This window comes from Oncorhynchus masou, chromosome 7 (genome assembly GCF_036934945.1).
Source record: "Oncorhynchus masou masou isolate Uvic2021 chromosome 7, UVic_Omas_1.1, whole genome shotgun sequence".
Lineage (NCBI taxonomy): Eukaryota > Metazoa > Chordata > Actinopteri > Salmoniformes > Salmonidae > Oncorhynchus > Oncorhynchus masou.
Window position 1 is genome coordinate 9,443,724 of NC_088218.1, and position 17,130 is coordinate 9,460,853.

Below are 17,130 nucleotides of genomic sequence, written 5' to 3' on the forward strand. Positions count from 1 at the left end.
GGCGAGAAAGGGTCTTCAGGGACCGGTTGGACCCACTGGCCTTCCCTGATGACCATCTATATGAAAGATACAGGTTTTCTGCAGATGGCATCAGGTATCTATGCAGACTACTGGGTCCCAGGATTAAGCACCGCACTGCACGGAGCCATGCACTGAGTGTGGAGCAAATGGTTTGTGTGGCCTTGCGCTTTTTGCTAGTGGAGCCTTCCTGTACTCAGTGGGGGATGCAGAACAGCTGAACAAGGCCACAATTTGCCGCACAATAAGGAGTGTGTGTCTGGCTATCAAAGCATTAGCAGATGTCTTCATCTCCTTCCCTGGCCACAGAAGACTCTGTGACATCAAAGAGGAGTTCTATAGGATTGCAGGTAAGAGGATCTACAAATTACAGGACAACTGTTAACACATAGTAGGATACTCATTACTTTGTGTGACAGGTTTCCCCAATGTCATTGGTGCAGTGGACTGCACACACATAAGGATAAAAGCCCCCTCAGGTGCCCATGAGGCCGATTTTGTGAATAGGAAATCCTTTCACAGCATTAATGTTCAGGTGAACATAACTTTTTGATATTGTCCATTGACGAACACTCTGCATTGCCAGTGATGTGCATTGATTGGTGTAATATTCCTCATCTTATGATTTCAGATGGTCTGCAATGTTGTGGCAAAATGGCCTGGCTCAGTCCATGACTCCAGAATCTTTCGGGCCTCTGAAATCTATCACAAGGTAAGCCACACAACCCCTATTTATAACCATCATGGCTGTGTCAAGAATATCACTGTGTTTATGAGGTAGTAATGATGAGATTTTGTGTTGACAGGTGAATTCTCTGGTGTGTTGCTGGGAGACAGGGGGTATGGCTGCCAGCCTTTTCTCCTGACACCTTTCACAGACCCCCAGGAAGCACAGCAGGCCTACAACCATGCCCATGCCAGGACCAGGGCCAGAGTTGAAATGACCTTTGGCCTCCTGAAGGCACGCTTTCACTGCCTTCACAAATTAAGGGTCAGCCCTGTTAGGGCATGTGATATTACTGTGGCTTGTGCTGTCCTCCACAATGTGGCCTGCCTGAGGAAGGAGAGGGCCCCCAGAGTGCCACCAGCCATGGACTGGGACAATCCGGCAATCTTCCCTGATGACGACAGTGGTCGGCTGCTGAGGGACCAATATGTGTTGAATTATTTTAGTTAGTATGTGTGCTTTCAATTTTGGTTAAATATGTCCTGCGGTGGCAGAGGAATTTGGGTTTTTTTGGGTTCGTTTTTTGACGAATTTGGCCTCTTATGATGTTTGTGCGGTATACTGTGTGTAATACAAGGCTGCAGGGAGGCTACTGCATCCATTCATTTGTCTGTTCAGTTGATGTGTATGGATTTGTCCTGCATTTATTTTAGTGTGCAGACATGCAGGGTGTGTTATATACAGACCTTTGAATGTGTATGTATCATTTTGTATAATATGCTTGGATTCTGTGCTTTCCATCTTGTAGAGTCACTGTGACTTCAGTTTCGAAAGGAGCTGATGGTTTACCTGCTTTGTTTTGTCCTTATTCAATAAAGGAACATAATGTTACACATTGTGTTTTTATATTCATATGGAATGTGTATTTGTTTATATGACAGAGTACTAGGGCCACACTGAAGAAAAAGGATAAAGTCATACATTTATGAGGCTGGTTCTTTCTGCAGAAAAGCTACATATTGTTTTTACAGTTTTGATACTTATGACAATGTGATACTTAATATTCTGGCACATCAGCATGTCTTTGTTTATGAAACCATACTGAAGTACAATTTCACGAAATGCCCCACATCTGTCATTTTAACAACTGTCCTCCTTTAAAACAACTGGTTACAATATTATGACTTGTTTTTTTTCCCCTCTGTGGCCCTAATATTCTATCATTTTATATATAGCCTTATAGTCTATGGGAAACTGTAAATTATCTAATGATAGCAACATCTAAAAATCATTTATCCAAAATCATTGAAATTAATGATCACAAACGTTTAAATAATAACAGTGGGTCTAGTTATGTGATAACAATGTATAGTGAGCAGTGAAATAACTATTGGTTTCCATTTGTGGTGACTGCTGACTGACATTAGGGATGAGATTAAATAGATCCTGGAATTTAGCCTGGTCTGGAACAGGCTAGCTCCACAGAATAAATCTCCATGGTAATTTATACCATAACATATCCTCCTGCCCCCTATCCATCTTTAGTGCAACCGGATTACGGATCAATTGAGCCAGGATCACCAAGATATCCTGGCTTAATCCCTTATCCTAGTTTTGTGCAACAGGCCCCTGACGTTTACACAAATATATATATATGTTGCTATGTTATTCAGGAACGTATCAAGACCTGACCCTTAGAGCCTACCTTCCGTTGACCCTGTTGACTCATCAGTAGGAAAGATATGTTTCTTTTTTGGACCATTCAACAACAGAGCGATAAGATCCTTGTTTCAGCAGGATGTTGTATCTATACCTTATGTCATGCCTTATTGGAATGGTTTGGATGTTGCCACACACATACCTACTTGTTAACAAAATTAAGGAAGTTTCCTTTAAAATTATTCATAAATATTATCCTGCCAACCACTATATGAAGAAGTTTAAGGAAAACATCAACTCAAATTGCTCCTTTTGTAATGACCACCCAGAAACAGTGTTGCATCTTTTTTGGCATTGTATGCATGTAAGAAAACTGTGGTAAGACATCAGTAGGTTTATAATTGAACACATTTATGAAGATTTTACACTATTGTGGAGAGATGTACTGTTTGGATTCTTTACATACAATAGAAATAAGCTGAAACATTTTTCTAAAATTAATTTAATTATTCTTTTGGTCAAATTTCATATACACAAATGTAAATTTACAAACAGAAAACCACATTTTCGTACCCTACAAAAGGGAATTGAACTGTATTTTAAGACGGTTAAATGCTCTAATAATAAAAAAGCTGTTAGAATTGTAAGTATATGCATGACCCCCGAGCTCGAGTGTCTATTGTTTGTAATCTATGTTTAGATGTCGTTGTTCCCCCTCCCCTTTTCCGCAAGAAAATTTATTTTCTTCTACAGTTTACTAACCTTACAGTAGGTTGCCGCATACACGTTATGTTTGTGTACATGTCAGTATACCACAGAATAAGAATAAGAGGATGCTGTTGAACATGTCGTAGTGGGGAACAGGAAGTTCCGGGTCGAAACGACAGAACTGTGTTGTTTTGTCGATAGTGGTTGTGTCCGTTTCAAATGTATCATTGTAGGTATGTAATAGCATGTTTAAACTTGCTAATGTCGAGAAAATATATAATACGATAGGTAACAAATCAGTCAATGTATTATCACGTTTGGTAAAGGTTTTAATTGTATGTGTTATTTTGGGGTCAAACCGAGTGAGTGAAGAACGTGTAAAAAAAATATTTTATAAGTCACATAACTAGACTTTGGGTTTATCTGAGTGTTTGTACATAATTTCGTGAAAGTCATTTCATAAATATTCCACTTATTTGAGTTCGTTTTTACATGTTCTTGGTTTTGTGTAAAATGTTGTTTATGAGCTGTTAAATAGCCTCGTCCGAACCATCCTGTTCTCGCGAGTTTACATACACTGTTTCGTTAATGTAAGCTCGCGAGATCAGGATGGTTCGTACGATGCAAGTCAAAAGGCGGCAACGGTTTCGGTTGTCTTTCAAGGAGTTTGCTCGTGGTGAAATGGGGACATGAGGCTGTGTGATGGAGTGTCAAAATAGAGGGAAGCTAACTGAAGTTATCCTTCACCATTTGGAGAGAGAGGCCAACTGCATGGAATGGCGTCGATTAATGCGGATGAATCGGTGCACGTGTTAAACTCATTCCATGGAGGACCAAGTGTCTACGGGTTTTCGCTCCACCCTTGTACTTGATTAATGAATTAAGGTCGCCAATTAGAAAGGAACTCCCCTCATCTGATTGTATAAGTTTTCATTGAAATGGGGGGAAAAAACCGAGGAGACTCGGCCCTCAATGGAATGAGTTTGACACTCCTGAAACAATGGAAAAGGAGAGAGTTTGAGAAGCAACAGCTGTGCTGGAGTGCGATCAGTGTGGGGGACAGTTCTTCTGATGATATGGAGCGGGAGGATGAGGGCCTAGTATGTGAATGGTCTGTAGTGGAAAGACAGGAAGAACAGAGATATTGATACTGGAAGCAGGGGCGCATGTACTATAGAAACTCCAGAGGCCTACGGTAGAGAGCTAGAGTAATAATGTGTTAGTGGAAAGTTGGGATGGTGTTTGAGGAGACCACAGGGCCTCATTTACACCTTGATTAACCAAGGCCATAATAAGAGGTGAAGTTAAACTAGGCCTCATCCGTGTAAATGAGAACATGTTCTGAACGAGCCTACCTGGTTAAATAAAGGTGAAATAAAACATTGAAAGTGGTATCTTGTGCTGATCAGGTTCAGCAAGGGAAGATTCTTCAATTGGAAAATCATAATGGGACAAAGCTCAGAAGCCATGACCCTGGAGCTGATGCTACATTGAAGGGAGTAATAATCTCTGAGGTCCCAATATCGATGTCCATGGATGATATTGTTAAAGAGCATGTGAAGGGAGACAGAGGGGTTGAAGCCTAAAGGTTGATCAGTAGGAAAGAGGTTTAAAGAAGTGAAAGCTTATCAGTGATGTTGAGGTGTTAGAAGGTTTTGTCTGGAAAAGTACAGAATAGGATTCCTTAGCTTCAAGTTCAGAGATTTTGACCCAGCCTCATTGATCAACCAATCAAATCTATTTATAAAGCCCTTCTTACATCAGCTGATGTCACAAACTGCTGTAAAGAAATGCAGCCTAAAACTCCAAACAGCAAGCAATGCAGGTGTAGAAGCACAGTGGCTAGGAAAAACTCCCTAGAAAGGCAGAAACCCTGAGAGGAACCAGGCAATGAGGGCCAGTCCTCTTCTGCCTGTGCTGGGTGGAGATTATAACAGAACATTGCCAATGTGTTCAAATGTTCATAGATGACCAGCATTGTCAAATAATAATAATCACAGTGGTTGTCGAGGGTGCGACAGGTCAGCCTCTCAGGAGTAAATTTCAGTTGGCTTTTCATAGACAATCATTGTGAGTATCTCTACCGCTCCTGCTGTCTCTCTCGAGTTGAAAACAGCAGGTCTGGGACAGGTAGCACGTCTGGTGAACAGGTCAGGGTTCCATAGCAGAACAGTTGAAACTAGAGCAGCAACGGTGAATCATCAGTGTTTTTAAATGCCAAAGTATGGGACATGTAGCTGTTGAGTGAAAAGATGTGCCAAGTGTGTTGGGGAACTTGATTACGGTGAATGTTGGAGCAATGTGACAGTTAAGTGTTGCAATTGTGGGGAGGACAAAGAGCTGCATTTGGTGGATTCCAGGTGCAGAGAGATGCTCAGAGATATAGAATCAGTCATGATGTATCATATGCAGAGGCTGTAAGACAGACTGGTGGAACTACAGTGCAGACTGATGGAGCTTAATACAGTGAAGACAAGGTTATTCATGAAATAGTACATATTGCTGCCTGAAACACTGCGATCTTGTACTAAATGGTTGTTGAGTCATTTATGCATTTATGTGAATTTAGGAAATCTACTATAGATTAAGTGCACTTATGTTGTGCAATTTAAAATGTGTACTTTGTGTCTAATGTGAATGAATGTTTTGTCAAGGATTATCTACCTGATCTACTGAAATGAGATAATCGAACATGAAAAAAGAGAAAATATTTTTATAGAATAAAGTGCCAGAACTGTCAAGAAAATAACTTTTGTTTCTGTTTGTCTTTATTACTACAGACCTTAATCTGAGGCCAGTAACATCAACAGTGAGGACAAACGCAGCCTGTCTCTCTCCTTCCACACTGAGTCCAAACCTACAGTCACTGGGTCCTGATTGTGACAGTGGAGCCCAGTTTGCACTGCAGCATCCAGAGATGGCATCAGTGAAGCTGGAAGACTGCAGTCAAACACTGGAGCTGAATGTCAACATTAAAGATAAAGAAGAGGAGGAGAAGATTAGGACAACTGTTAGTCATGGTAAGAGCTGGTTCTATCTATAAGTTATCTTCATATATTAGACCTCCATAAGTTATGACCAGTGACTAGGTTGAATTCTGTAATTCTGACATCACACATCCCTGAACAACTCAAGACTTCACAGCGAAGCAAAAACTATTTAAACTTGTAACGCCTGCCTTGGCCCACACAGTGTCTCAAGAACGTTGAAAATGTTTAATATCCCCAATCACCAAGTTAGACACACCTCATTTCAAAATAGGCCATGGCATCATCACTGTCAATATTGAATTATAATTTGTTTGCTGCACAGAATATCAGATCGCAACAACGATTGGAGAAGTGTTAACAATAACCAGTACACTACCACATCCTGATGATTTATATCTGATACATATATATTTAATATTTTATAGATCAATTTGTAGGAACATCTCAAGGATGATCAATGGAAACAGTTTGGGGTCACTTAACACCAGTCTCAACGTCAACAGCGAAGAGGCGACTCCGGGATGCTGGCCTTCTAGGCAGAGTTGCAAAGGCCAGTTTTATTGCTTCTTTAGTCAGAACCATAGTTTTTAGCTTTACTAACATACATTTAGAAAGGTTTTCCAATGATGAATTAGCCTTTTAAAATGATCAACTTGGATTAGCTAACACAACATGTCATTGGATCACAGGAGTGATGGTTGCTGATAATGGGCCTCTGTACGCCTATGTAGATATTCCATAAAATATCTGCCGTTTCCAGCTACAATAGTCATTTACAACAATAACAATGTCTACACTGTATTTCTGATCAATTTGATGTTATTTTAATTGACAAACAATGTGCTTTTCTTTCAAAACAAGGACATTTCTAAGTAACTCCAAACTTTTGAATTTATTAATTTATTTCACCACTAATGGTAGTGTATTTATTTTAATTTTATTTTTTAACCTTTATTTTATGTCTAAACCTGTTTTCACTTTGTCATTATGGGGTATTGTGTGTAGATTGCTGAGGATATTTTTTTATTTCATTATAGAATTAGGCTGTAACATAACAATGTGGAAAAAGTCAAGTGGTCTGAATACTTTCCGAGGGCACTGTCAGACCCCTTCCCATTTCTCCCATTTTGGTACATTACAGCCTTCTTCTAAAATTGATGAGATGTTTTTCCTCATCAATCTACACACAATATCCCATAATGACAAAGCCAAAACAGGTTTTTAGAAAGTCTTGCAAATGTAAAAAAACAAACACAAAAAAAGATAATAATTGCTTATTTACGTAAGTTTTCAGACCCCTTGCTATGCGATGATCCTTGATTTTTCTACAACTTGCAGTCCACCTGTGGCAAATTCAATTGATTGGACATGATTTGGACAGGCACACACCTGTCTATGTAAGGTCCCACAGTTGCCAGTGAATGTCAAATTAAAAACCAAGCCATGAGGTTGAAGGAATTGTCTGTAGAGCTCCGAGACAGGATTGTGTCGGCACAGATCTGGGGACCGGTACCGAAACGTTTCTGCTGCATTAAATGTCCCCAAGAACACAGAGGCCTCCATCATTCTTCAATGGAAGAAGTTTGGAACCACCAAGACTCTTCCTAGAGTTGGGCCACCCGGCCAAACTGAGCAATCTGTGGGGAAGGGCCTTGGTCAGGGAGGTGGCCAAGAACCCGATGGTTCTTCTCTGTCAGAGCTCCAGAGTTCCTCTATGGAGATGAGAGAATCTTCCAGAAGGACAACCATCTCTGCAGGACTCCACTAATCAGGCCTTTATGGTAGAGTGCCCAGACAGAAGCCACTCATCAGTAAAAGGTACATGACAGTCCGCTTGGAGTTTCTCAAAAGGCATCTAAAGGATTCTGATCATGAGAAACAAGATTCTCTGGTCTGATGAAACCAAGATTGAACTCTTTGGCCTGAATACTAAGTGTCATGTCTGGAGCAAACCTGGCACCATCCCTACAGTCAGAGCAGCAGCTCACAGATTACTGTACCTGTACATAGCCCACCTATAATTTAGCCCAAACAACTACCTCTTTCCCAACTGTATTTAATTTATTTATTTTGCTCCTTTGCACCCCATTATTTTTATTTCTACTTTGCACATTCTTCCATTGCAAAACTACCATTCCAGTGTTTTACTTGCTATATTGTATTTACTTTGCCACCATGACCTTTTTTGCCTTTACCTCCCTTCTCACCTCATTTGCTCACATTGTATATAGACTTGTTTATACTGTATTATTGACTGTATGTTTGTTTTACTCCATGTGTAACTCTGTGTCGTTGTATCTGTCGAACTGCATTGCTTTATCTTGGCCAGGTCGCAATTGTAAATGAGAACTTGTTCTCAACTTGCCTACCTGGTTAAATTAAAGGTGAAAAAAAACACAAAAAAACAGTGAAGCATAGTGGTGGCAGCAGCATGCTGTGGGGATATTTTTCAGCGCCAGGGACTGGGTGACTAGTCAGGATCAAGGGATAGATGAACGTAGCAAAGTATCGAGAGATCATTGATGAAAACCTACTTGAGAGCGCTCGGGACCTCAGACTGGGGTGAAGATTCACCTTCCAACAGGACAACGACACGAAGCACACAGCCAAGACAACGTGGAAGTGGCTTCGGTACAAGTCTCTGAATGTCATTGAGTGGCCAAGCCAGAGCCTGGACCTGAACCCGATTAAAACATGTCTGGAGAGACCTGAAAATAGTTTTGCAGAGACGCTCCCCATCCAACCTGACAGAGCTTGAGAGGATCTGCAGAGAAGAATGGGAGAAACTCCCCAAATACAAGTGTGCCAAGCTTGTAGCTTCATACCCAACAAGACTCAAGGCTGTAATTACTGCAAAAGGTGCTTCAACTAACTATTGTGTAAAGGGTCTGCATACTTACGTAAATGTAATGTTTCAGTTATTTCTAAAAACCTGTTTTTGCTTTGTTATAATGGGGTATTGTGTGTAGAGTGATGAGAAAAACCCCCACAATTTAATCAATTTTAGAATAAAGCTGTAATGTAACAAATTGTGGAAAAAGTCAAGGGGTCTGAATACTTTATGAATGCATTGTAGATGTTATTTCATGCTACTGAGACTTGTATGGATGACAACAGTATTGTCAGCATTTGTTTTATTCACTGGGCTATCTGGAGTGTTCAGAGTGTAGACTAAAGAAGTGGAGTAGACAAACTGCCAGTGTTTTAAAGTTATATGAAATGAGTCTGTATAGTTACTAACCCTGGTGATGTTGAGTGGAGGATGATATAGCTCATCATTTTCACGACTTTTTCCTCTTTTTAGTGTTTGACTCCTACCCAGTTTTAGAATAGTTTTATTCCCATTCAGCCTACTGAAATGAATACATACACTACCGTTGAAAAGTTTAGGGTCACTCGGGATGTTATTTTAATGGTCAAAAACCTGAGAAAAAAATCCAACCAGGAAGTGGGAAATCTGAATTTGGTCTATATTCAACTCCGCTCCTATTGAAGATACAGTGGGATATTGGTAATGTTGCACTCCCTACGGCTTCCACTAGATGTCAACAGTCTTTAGAACTTTGTCTGATGCTTCTACTGTGAAGTGGGGCTGAAGGAGAGTGGAATGAGTCAGAGGTCTGCCAGCAGCTGACCATGCCCGTTCACATGAGAGTATGCACCAGTTCCATTTACTTTTCTGAAGACAAAGGAATTCTCCGGTTGGAACATTATTGAAGAATTATGTTAAAAACATCCTAAATATTGATTCAATACATCGTTTGACATGTTTCTACTGACTGTTACGGAACTTTTTGATATTTTTTCTGCTGTTAGTGAACGCGCTTCATGACTTTGGATTTGTTTAACAAACGCGCTAACAAGAGTAACTATTTGGACATAAATGATGGACATTACCGAACAAAACAAATATTTCTTGTGGGAGTCTTGGGAGTGCATTCCGACGAAGATCAGCAAAGGTAAGTGAAGATTTATAATGCTATTTATTTTGTTGACTGCTTAATATGGCGGTTATATTTGTGCCTTGATGGGCTCTGAGCTCCGACTCAGATTATTGCATGGTTTAATTTTTCCGTAAAGCTTTTTTGAAATCTGACACAGCGGTTGCATTAAGGAGAAGTGCATCTAAAATTTTGCATAACAGTTGTATCTTTTAGTAATGTTTATTATGAGTATTCCTGTAAATTGATGTGGCTCTCGTAAGTCGACACTGTAAACTCAGATTTCTGGATATAAATAGGAACTTTACCGAACAAAACATGCATGTATTGTGGAACATGAAGTCCTATGAGTGTCATCTGATGAAGATCATTGAAGGTTAGTGATTCATTTGATCTATATTTCTGCTTTTTGTGAATCCTCTCTTTGGCTGGATTAATGGCTGTGTTATTCTGTGAATAGGCACTCACCTAGCATAATCGTTTGTTTTGCTTTCGGCGTAAAGCCTTTTTGAAATCGTAGACTGTGGATGGATTTACAACAAGTGTATCTTTAAAATGGTGTAAAATACATGTATGTTTAATTATGGGATTTCTGTTGTTTTGAATTTGGCACCCTGCAGTTTCACTGGCTGTTGAAGAGGTGGGATGCTACCGTATCACGTACGCGAGAGAGGTTAACTGCCTTGTTCAGGGGCAGAATGACAGATTTTTACCTTGTCAGCTCAGGGATTTCATCTTGCAACCTTTCGGTTGCTCTAACCACTAGGCTACCTGTCACCCGTTATGGCCAGAAGTGGACTGGTCACCGCTCTGAGCCTGGTTCCTCTCCAGGTTTCTTCCTAGGTTCCTGCTTTCCAGGGATTTTTTTGTGGCCACTGTGCTTCTACATCTGCATTGCTTGCTCTTTGGGGATTTTAGGCTGGGTTTCTGTTAGGCACTTTATGAAAACTACTGATGTAAAATGGGCTTCATAAAATACATTTGAATGACATGTATATCACACCAACTGACTGGTTCTTTTGATATTCACACAGGATACCACGTTGAGACATTCTCTACACCCAGAGAGCAACAGCAGGAAAATCAGAGAGCTAAGAGGTCTCATCACTGCCCACATTGTGAAGAGATTTTCCCATTTCTATCAAAGCTAAAAATACACCTAAAAATACACACCGGAGAGAAGCCTTACTCCTGCTCTGATTGTGGGGCGAGTTTCTCTCATCTGGGCACCTTAAAAACACACCAACGTATACACACAGGAGAGAAGCCTTACTCCTGCTCTGACTGTGGAAAATGCTTCACAACATCAACTGATCTAAAAGTTCATCAGAGAACACACACTGGAGAGAAGCCTTACTCCTGCTCTGACTGTGGAAAATGCTTCACAACGTCAACTTATCTAAAAGTTCATCAGAGAACACACACTGGAGAGAAGCCTTATTCCTGCTCTGACTGTGGAAAAAAATTTAAAACATCAAAAGAGCTAAAGGTTCACCAGAGAACACACACAGGAGTGAAGCCTTTCTTCTGCTCTGACTGTGGGGCGAGTTTCTCTCATCTGGGCACCTTAAAAACACACCAACGTATACACACAGGAGAGAAGCCTTACGTCTGCTCGGACTGTGGAACTAGTTTCTCTCAACTTTCCCACTTGAAATCACATGAACGTAAACACACAGGAGAGAAGCCTTACATCTGCTCTGACTGTGGAAAATGCTTCAAAACATCAACTGAGCTAAAAGTTCACCAGCGAACACACACGGGAGAAAAGCCGTACTACTGCTCTGACTGTGGAACTAGTTTCTCTAAATTTTCCCACTTAAAAACACATGAACGTATACATACAGGAGAGAAGCCTTACGTCTGCTCTGACTGTGGGGCGAGTTTCTCTCATCTGGGCACCTTAAAAACACACCAACTTATACACACAGGAGAGAAGCCTTACGTCTGCTCTGACTGTGGAAAATGCTTCACAACATCAACTCATCTAAAAGTTCATCAGAGAACACACACAGGAGAGAAGCCATATTACTGCTCTGACTGTGGAACTAGTTTCTCTCAACTTTCCCACTTAAAATCACATGAACGTATACACACAGGAGAGAAGCCCTATTTCTGCTCTGACTGTGGAAAATGTTTTAAAATATCAAATGAGCTAAAAGTTCATCAGAAAACACACACATAAGAGATGCCTGCTTACGTCTTCTCTGATTATTGGGTGAGTTTCTCTCACCATAGCAACTTAACACACCAATGTAGTCACACAGGGGAGAAGCCTTACTCTGTGGAGAGGTGGGCTTGTAAGTCAAACGTCTAGCCAAATGCTGCGTGTTTGAATCACATCAGGGAGGACTTTAGCATTTTAACTAATAAGCAACTTTGCAACTTCTATTAATTTTTAGCTATGTCAGCAGGTTAGCTAACCTTTCCACTAAACCCATTTAACTCTACCTTAAACCCCTAACCTCGCAGCAACAAATTGGAATTCGTAACATATCGTACATATTACAAGTTTGTAACATATTGTATGAATAGCAATGCGTAAAATAACATATGAATTGTAATTCTTAACATACGTCCTGCAAGTCGTATTATACTGAACAACAATCTAAACGTAACAATTTCAAAGATTTACAGTATGTATAAGGAAATCAGTCAATTGAAATAAATGAGGCCCCAATCTATGGATTTCACATGACTGGGCAGGGGCTCAGGCATAGGCCCACTTAGGAGCCAGGCCCAGCCAATCAGCATGAGTTTATCCCCACAAAAGGTCTTTATTACAGACAGAAATACTACTCAGCCCCCTCCCAGACAATCCTGCAGGTGAAGAGGTACTGGGCTGCCTTGGTTACATGTGATCTGCAGTTGTGAGGCCGGTTGGATGTCCTGCCAAATTCTCTAAAAGGACGTTAGTGGAGACTTATGGTAGAGATATAAATATTTCTCTGGCAACAGCTCTGGTGGACATTCCTGCATTCATTATGACAATTGCACATACCCTGAACTTGAGACATCTGTGACATTGTGTTGTGTGGCCTTTTATTGTCCCCCAGCACAAGGTGCACCTGTGTAATGATAATGCTGTTTTATCAGCATATTGATATGCCACACCTGTCAGTTGGATGGATTATCTTGACAAAGGCTGAAATGCTCACGAACAGGGATATAAACAAAGTTGTTCACAACATTTGAGAGAAATAAACCTTTTCTGCACATGGAACATTGCTGAAGTGTTTTAATTGAGCTCATGAAACCAACACTTTACCTGTTTAGTTTATATTTTAGTTCAGTTTACATTGGTATAATGTAACTTAACATACTAAATGGAGTGTCACGGATGTTTTTGTAATACATACTACATTTTGCTCAGAGACCAGGTTGTCCTTCGGCAGTATTTTGTGAGAATGAGCTCGTAGACACAAATTTAAAAAATGTGTTGAACCTTTATTTAACTAGGCAAGTCGTTAAGAACAAATTCTTATTTACAATGATGGCCTAGGAACAGTGGGTTAACTGCCTTGTTCAGGGTCAGAACAACAGATTTTTACCTTGTCAGCTCGGGGATTAGATCAAGCAACCTTACATTAGAAGTGCCAATCCAAGAAGGCTCAAGGTCATTGTCCACAGATAAAATTTCAAATCATGTGATATCTACAGACGCCTTGATTGGACTAATCATGTCAACGTCACACTTTCAACATATGAGCTTGCAGTCATCATCATGTTTCAAGTCAAATCTACTGGCAAATCCTTTTTTCAAATCATGAGTGGTTTGGAAGGAATCAGTGGCTAACTGCAAGCATTGCAAAGCAATCATCAGCCTGCTATTCAGTGGAGTGGCTGTGTGGTCCCAAGTCTAAGATTAAGGGGCTCTTTTCCTCATTTAAAATTGTAAACATTCAACATTAGCCATGCTGTCAATAAAGCTTGATTTGTGCTGCACTCAAATCAACTTAACTCGATACTGCAAAACCTGACTTGTGTGAGTTCAAACCAACTGGGAACTTGGGGAAAAACAAGCTATGACTGAGAAAATATGTTTTGAACTTTCATCCAACTCAGAATTGTAAATTGGGAACTCGGGCCTCTTTCTACATCTACGACCTGAAGATCACTGACGTCATCATGATTCCTTTTTTTTCTTCTTCGAGTTCCCAGTTGTCTTGAAAGCACCATAAATCCAGAGAATGACAGACTTTGTTGACGAAGTTTGATGACAAAATATGCCGACAAATTACTGCCACGCCACCTTCCTGTTCAAGTGAGCACAGCACAACAAGGTGAGTCCAAAAAATGTCTTGTATGCTGCTGCATAAATTATGTAATATGCCAGGGAGATGTGTATACTGTAGCTAAGAAAGTAATACTAAGTGTATGTTGTGAGGTAAGATGTTAGTTGCTCATGTGCCTCACCCTAATAATTTTATTTAGTTTCACATCTTAATTTTGCCTACTGTTCTGACTTGGTGGTTCACATGTAGCCTATAACCTGTTTTTGAGAAATGTAATCATTGTCTGCATGTATGCCCCTTTATTTATCCTACGGTTCTGACTTGGCATACAGGGAGAACACTGTAAGAACGGCCCATGTTCTGAATTATGTTGCTGTACATTTCCAAAGTGCTGAACAAATCGTTACATTGACTACGTCCGTCCTAGCTCACTCATTAATGTCTTAATCGAAATTAGGGACTGCCTCTTATTGTCCCCTTATGCCATAGTTTGTACATCTCAATTGTCAGTAGAAACCACAATTGTTTTAGTAAGTCAGCCATGTTATTTTAAAAGGCAGTAAGTGAGGCTGAATTAACTGTTTCGTTGCCAGACAAGGCTCTGCTGATAGCCAGGTGAAGCAGTGGTAAGTTGTTGAGTTTGAAGGCACAAGCAGGGAGCCCAGCCAACATAGAATTGAGAAATGTTTTGGTACTCTTCCCCAGATCTGTGCCTCACCACAAATCTGTCTCGGAGCTCGACGGAAACTTTCTTCGACCTCATTGCTTGGTTTTTGGGACCTTAAAAAGACGGGTGTGATACATTTGAATTTGCCACAGGTGGACTCCAAGTTGTAGAAACATCTCAAGGATGATCAATGGAAACGGGATGCACTTGAGCTGAATTTTGAGTATCAGAGGAAAGGGTCTGTGTCACAAATATTATCGAAGGTGGCTCCCCTTCTTGTTCGGGTGGCGGTCGCCGGTCTACTAGCTGCCACCGATCCTTTGTCCCGTGTTCGTTTGGTTTTGTCTAATTGGTTTCACCTGTTCATTGTTTGGTTGTTAGGGTGCTGGTTATTTAAGTTTGTTTAGCCCGCTTCTGTTTGTGCGGGCTTGTTCTTCTGTATTTGTGAGAGGTGTTTGTGTTTTGTTGGGTTTTCTCGCTGTCCTGGTATTTTACCTAAGGGTATTATTTTGTTTTTATAGTTATGCCTGTGTAGGGTATACTATTTTGTTCCTTTGATTTTGGACATTAAAGCGTGTTTTTTCCCACATCCTTTGCTCTCTGCGCCTGACTCCAAACCCATTCACTAATTGAGCGTTAGTCTGAATATTTATGCAAATAAGGTATTAATTTTTATAAATTGACAAATTTCGAAAACTTTTTTCGCTTTGTCATTATGTGTATATTGATGAGGGGTAAAAAAATGTATTTAATCCATTTTTGTATAAGCCTATAACAATATGTGGAAAAAGTCAAGGGGTCTTGTATAATGCCCTGTATATGCTTTAAACTACAATTTAAGGATCTGAAGTGGTAAACACAATGGCATAATGGAAAATGCATGTCCAATGGTTATCTCTGTATCAGTCACATTAAAACACCTAGGAAGAGTTGTGGTTCTCTCGGTATTAGTATTATCTCTGTATTACCCTAGGTAGAGCAGTGGTTCTCTCGGTATTAGTATTATCTCTATATTACCCACATTAAAACACCTAGGTAGAGCAGAGAGGACAGAGCATGTGGCTTTGTAACACAGGTGTTTCATCTCCACACTGGGATGATTTTAACAGTTCAATGCCACACAGGCCTCATGCCTCTCAGGTAGGAGGGTACCAGAAGTAAAATAATAATAAACACAAAACTAATGAAGGAACACACAGTCACCAACAATATATCCCTGGCGACAATACTTTCATTTGGCTCAGCTCGCTGTTACAGTACAGCACCACCAAATTCCATGTATTAAGTAACCATCTGTCTTATGTAACCATAATGTAACATATCACACTATTTTGAGAGTCCCAGTTTTATATTTACTGTGTTTACATCTAGTCTATGAGACGAGGCTGCTCCTTGATCTACATTATAAACAAGCAGATCAAGAGGTGTGTTTTCCCTTCAGCATCTGCATGTGGCATAAACTCACCCATCTCACATCATGAATCTAAAATAGTTATCTGGCTGTGAGTCTGGCTGTGAGTGATGGGAAGAAATCTGACTCTAAGGCAATTACTTGAATAATTCAATGGATGTTTTATTTACAGACTTGATGATAAAATATTATATATATATTTTTTAAATTTAAATGCTATGGGAATTCAATGGGAATTGGGCCGTGCTTCAGCTGAACTGCAGTACTCTGATTACTTGGAAAGCATGCCTATTGACTGGAAACCTGGACCCTTGATCCGAGAAGGGTGTAATTGCAGACCGCAACCCTTTTCCGAACGTTAACCTCAGTCTCCTAACCTGCTACTTTAATTATCCTAACCAGTTATGTATGCTATATGCCTAGTAAAATAAAAACTTTATTTTTATTAATGTATTTTTATTTATTTTTACAAATAGTCTCCATCAGTTTCATAACGCCATAACTGACCAATGACATGTATCCATTTTTATTATATCAGGGAACATCCACATCAAGAAACTGTACAGTAGTTCTGCTACTGGGAGGCGCGGGAAATAGTTTAAAGAGCGATTGGTGCTGAGGACGCTATGGCAGGGGATGCCCCGCAGCCTGTTGAGATTCATAATGTCGTTTACCAGTTGAAGAATACCGAATGTAAATATTAATTGTACGTTCGGCTTAAAGGTTTTTGGGAGTTCGGGAATTAACATTGGAAGCATTTTTAGGCAGTGGTGGAAAAAGTACCCAATTGTCATACTTGAGTAAAAGTAAAGATACTCGAGCCCTTTCCTATCA

At 40.2% G+C, this 17,130-nt stretch overlaps 2 protein-coding genes and 1 long non-coding RNA gene across 4 annotated transcripts in view; all 3 read left to right on the forward strand.

Moving 5' to 3' along the window:
* The window catches only part of LOC135543201 (zinc finger protein 135-like), a 69,492-nt gene extending 54,113 nt beyond the window's left edge, over positions 1-15,379 (forward strand). The window contains exons 2-3 of one of the 2 annotated variants that reach the window (XM_064970309.1): positions 5,833-6,072; positions 11,018-13,384. In XM_064970309.1, coding sequence (XP_064826381.1) covers positions 5,970-6,072; positions 11,018-12,168 — 1,254 coding nt within the window. In that variant the 5' untranslated portion in view covers positions 5,833-5,969 and the 3' untranslated portion in view covers positions 12,169-13,384. Of the gene's footprint in view, positions 1-5,832; positions 6,073-6,467 lie in introns of those variants that run through there. The other variant, XM_064970310.1, reaches the window with a different exon arrangement.
* Positions 1-17,130, forward strand: part of LOC135543191 (zinc finger protein 850-like) — an 86,426-nt gene that overhangs the window by 54,123 nt on the left and 15,173 nt on the right. The window lies entirely within an intron of this gene.
* The window catches only part of LOC135543207 (uncharacterized), a 46,847-nt gene continuing 32,937 nt past the window's right edge, over positions 3,221-17,130 (forward strand). Inside the window, exon 1 of the long non-coding RNA XR_010456190.1 lies at positions 3,221-3,285. This is a non-coding gene — a long non-coding RNA (uncharacterized LOC135543207). The remainder of the gene's footprint in view (positions 3,286-17,130) is intronic.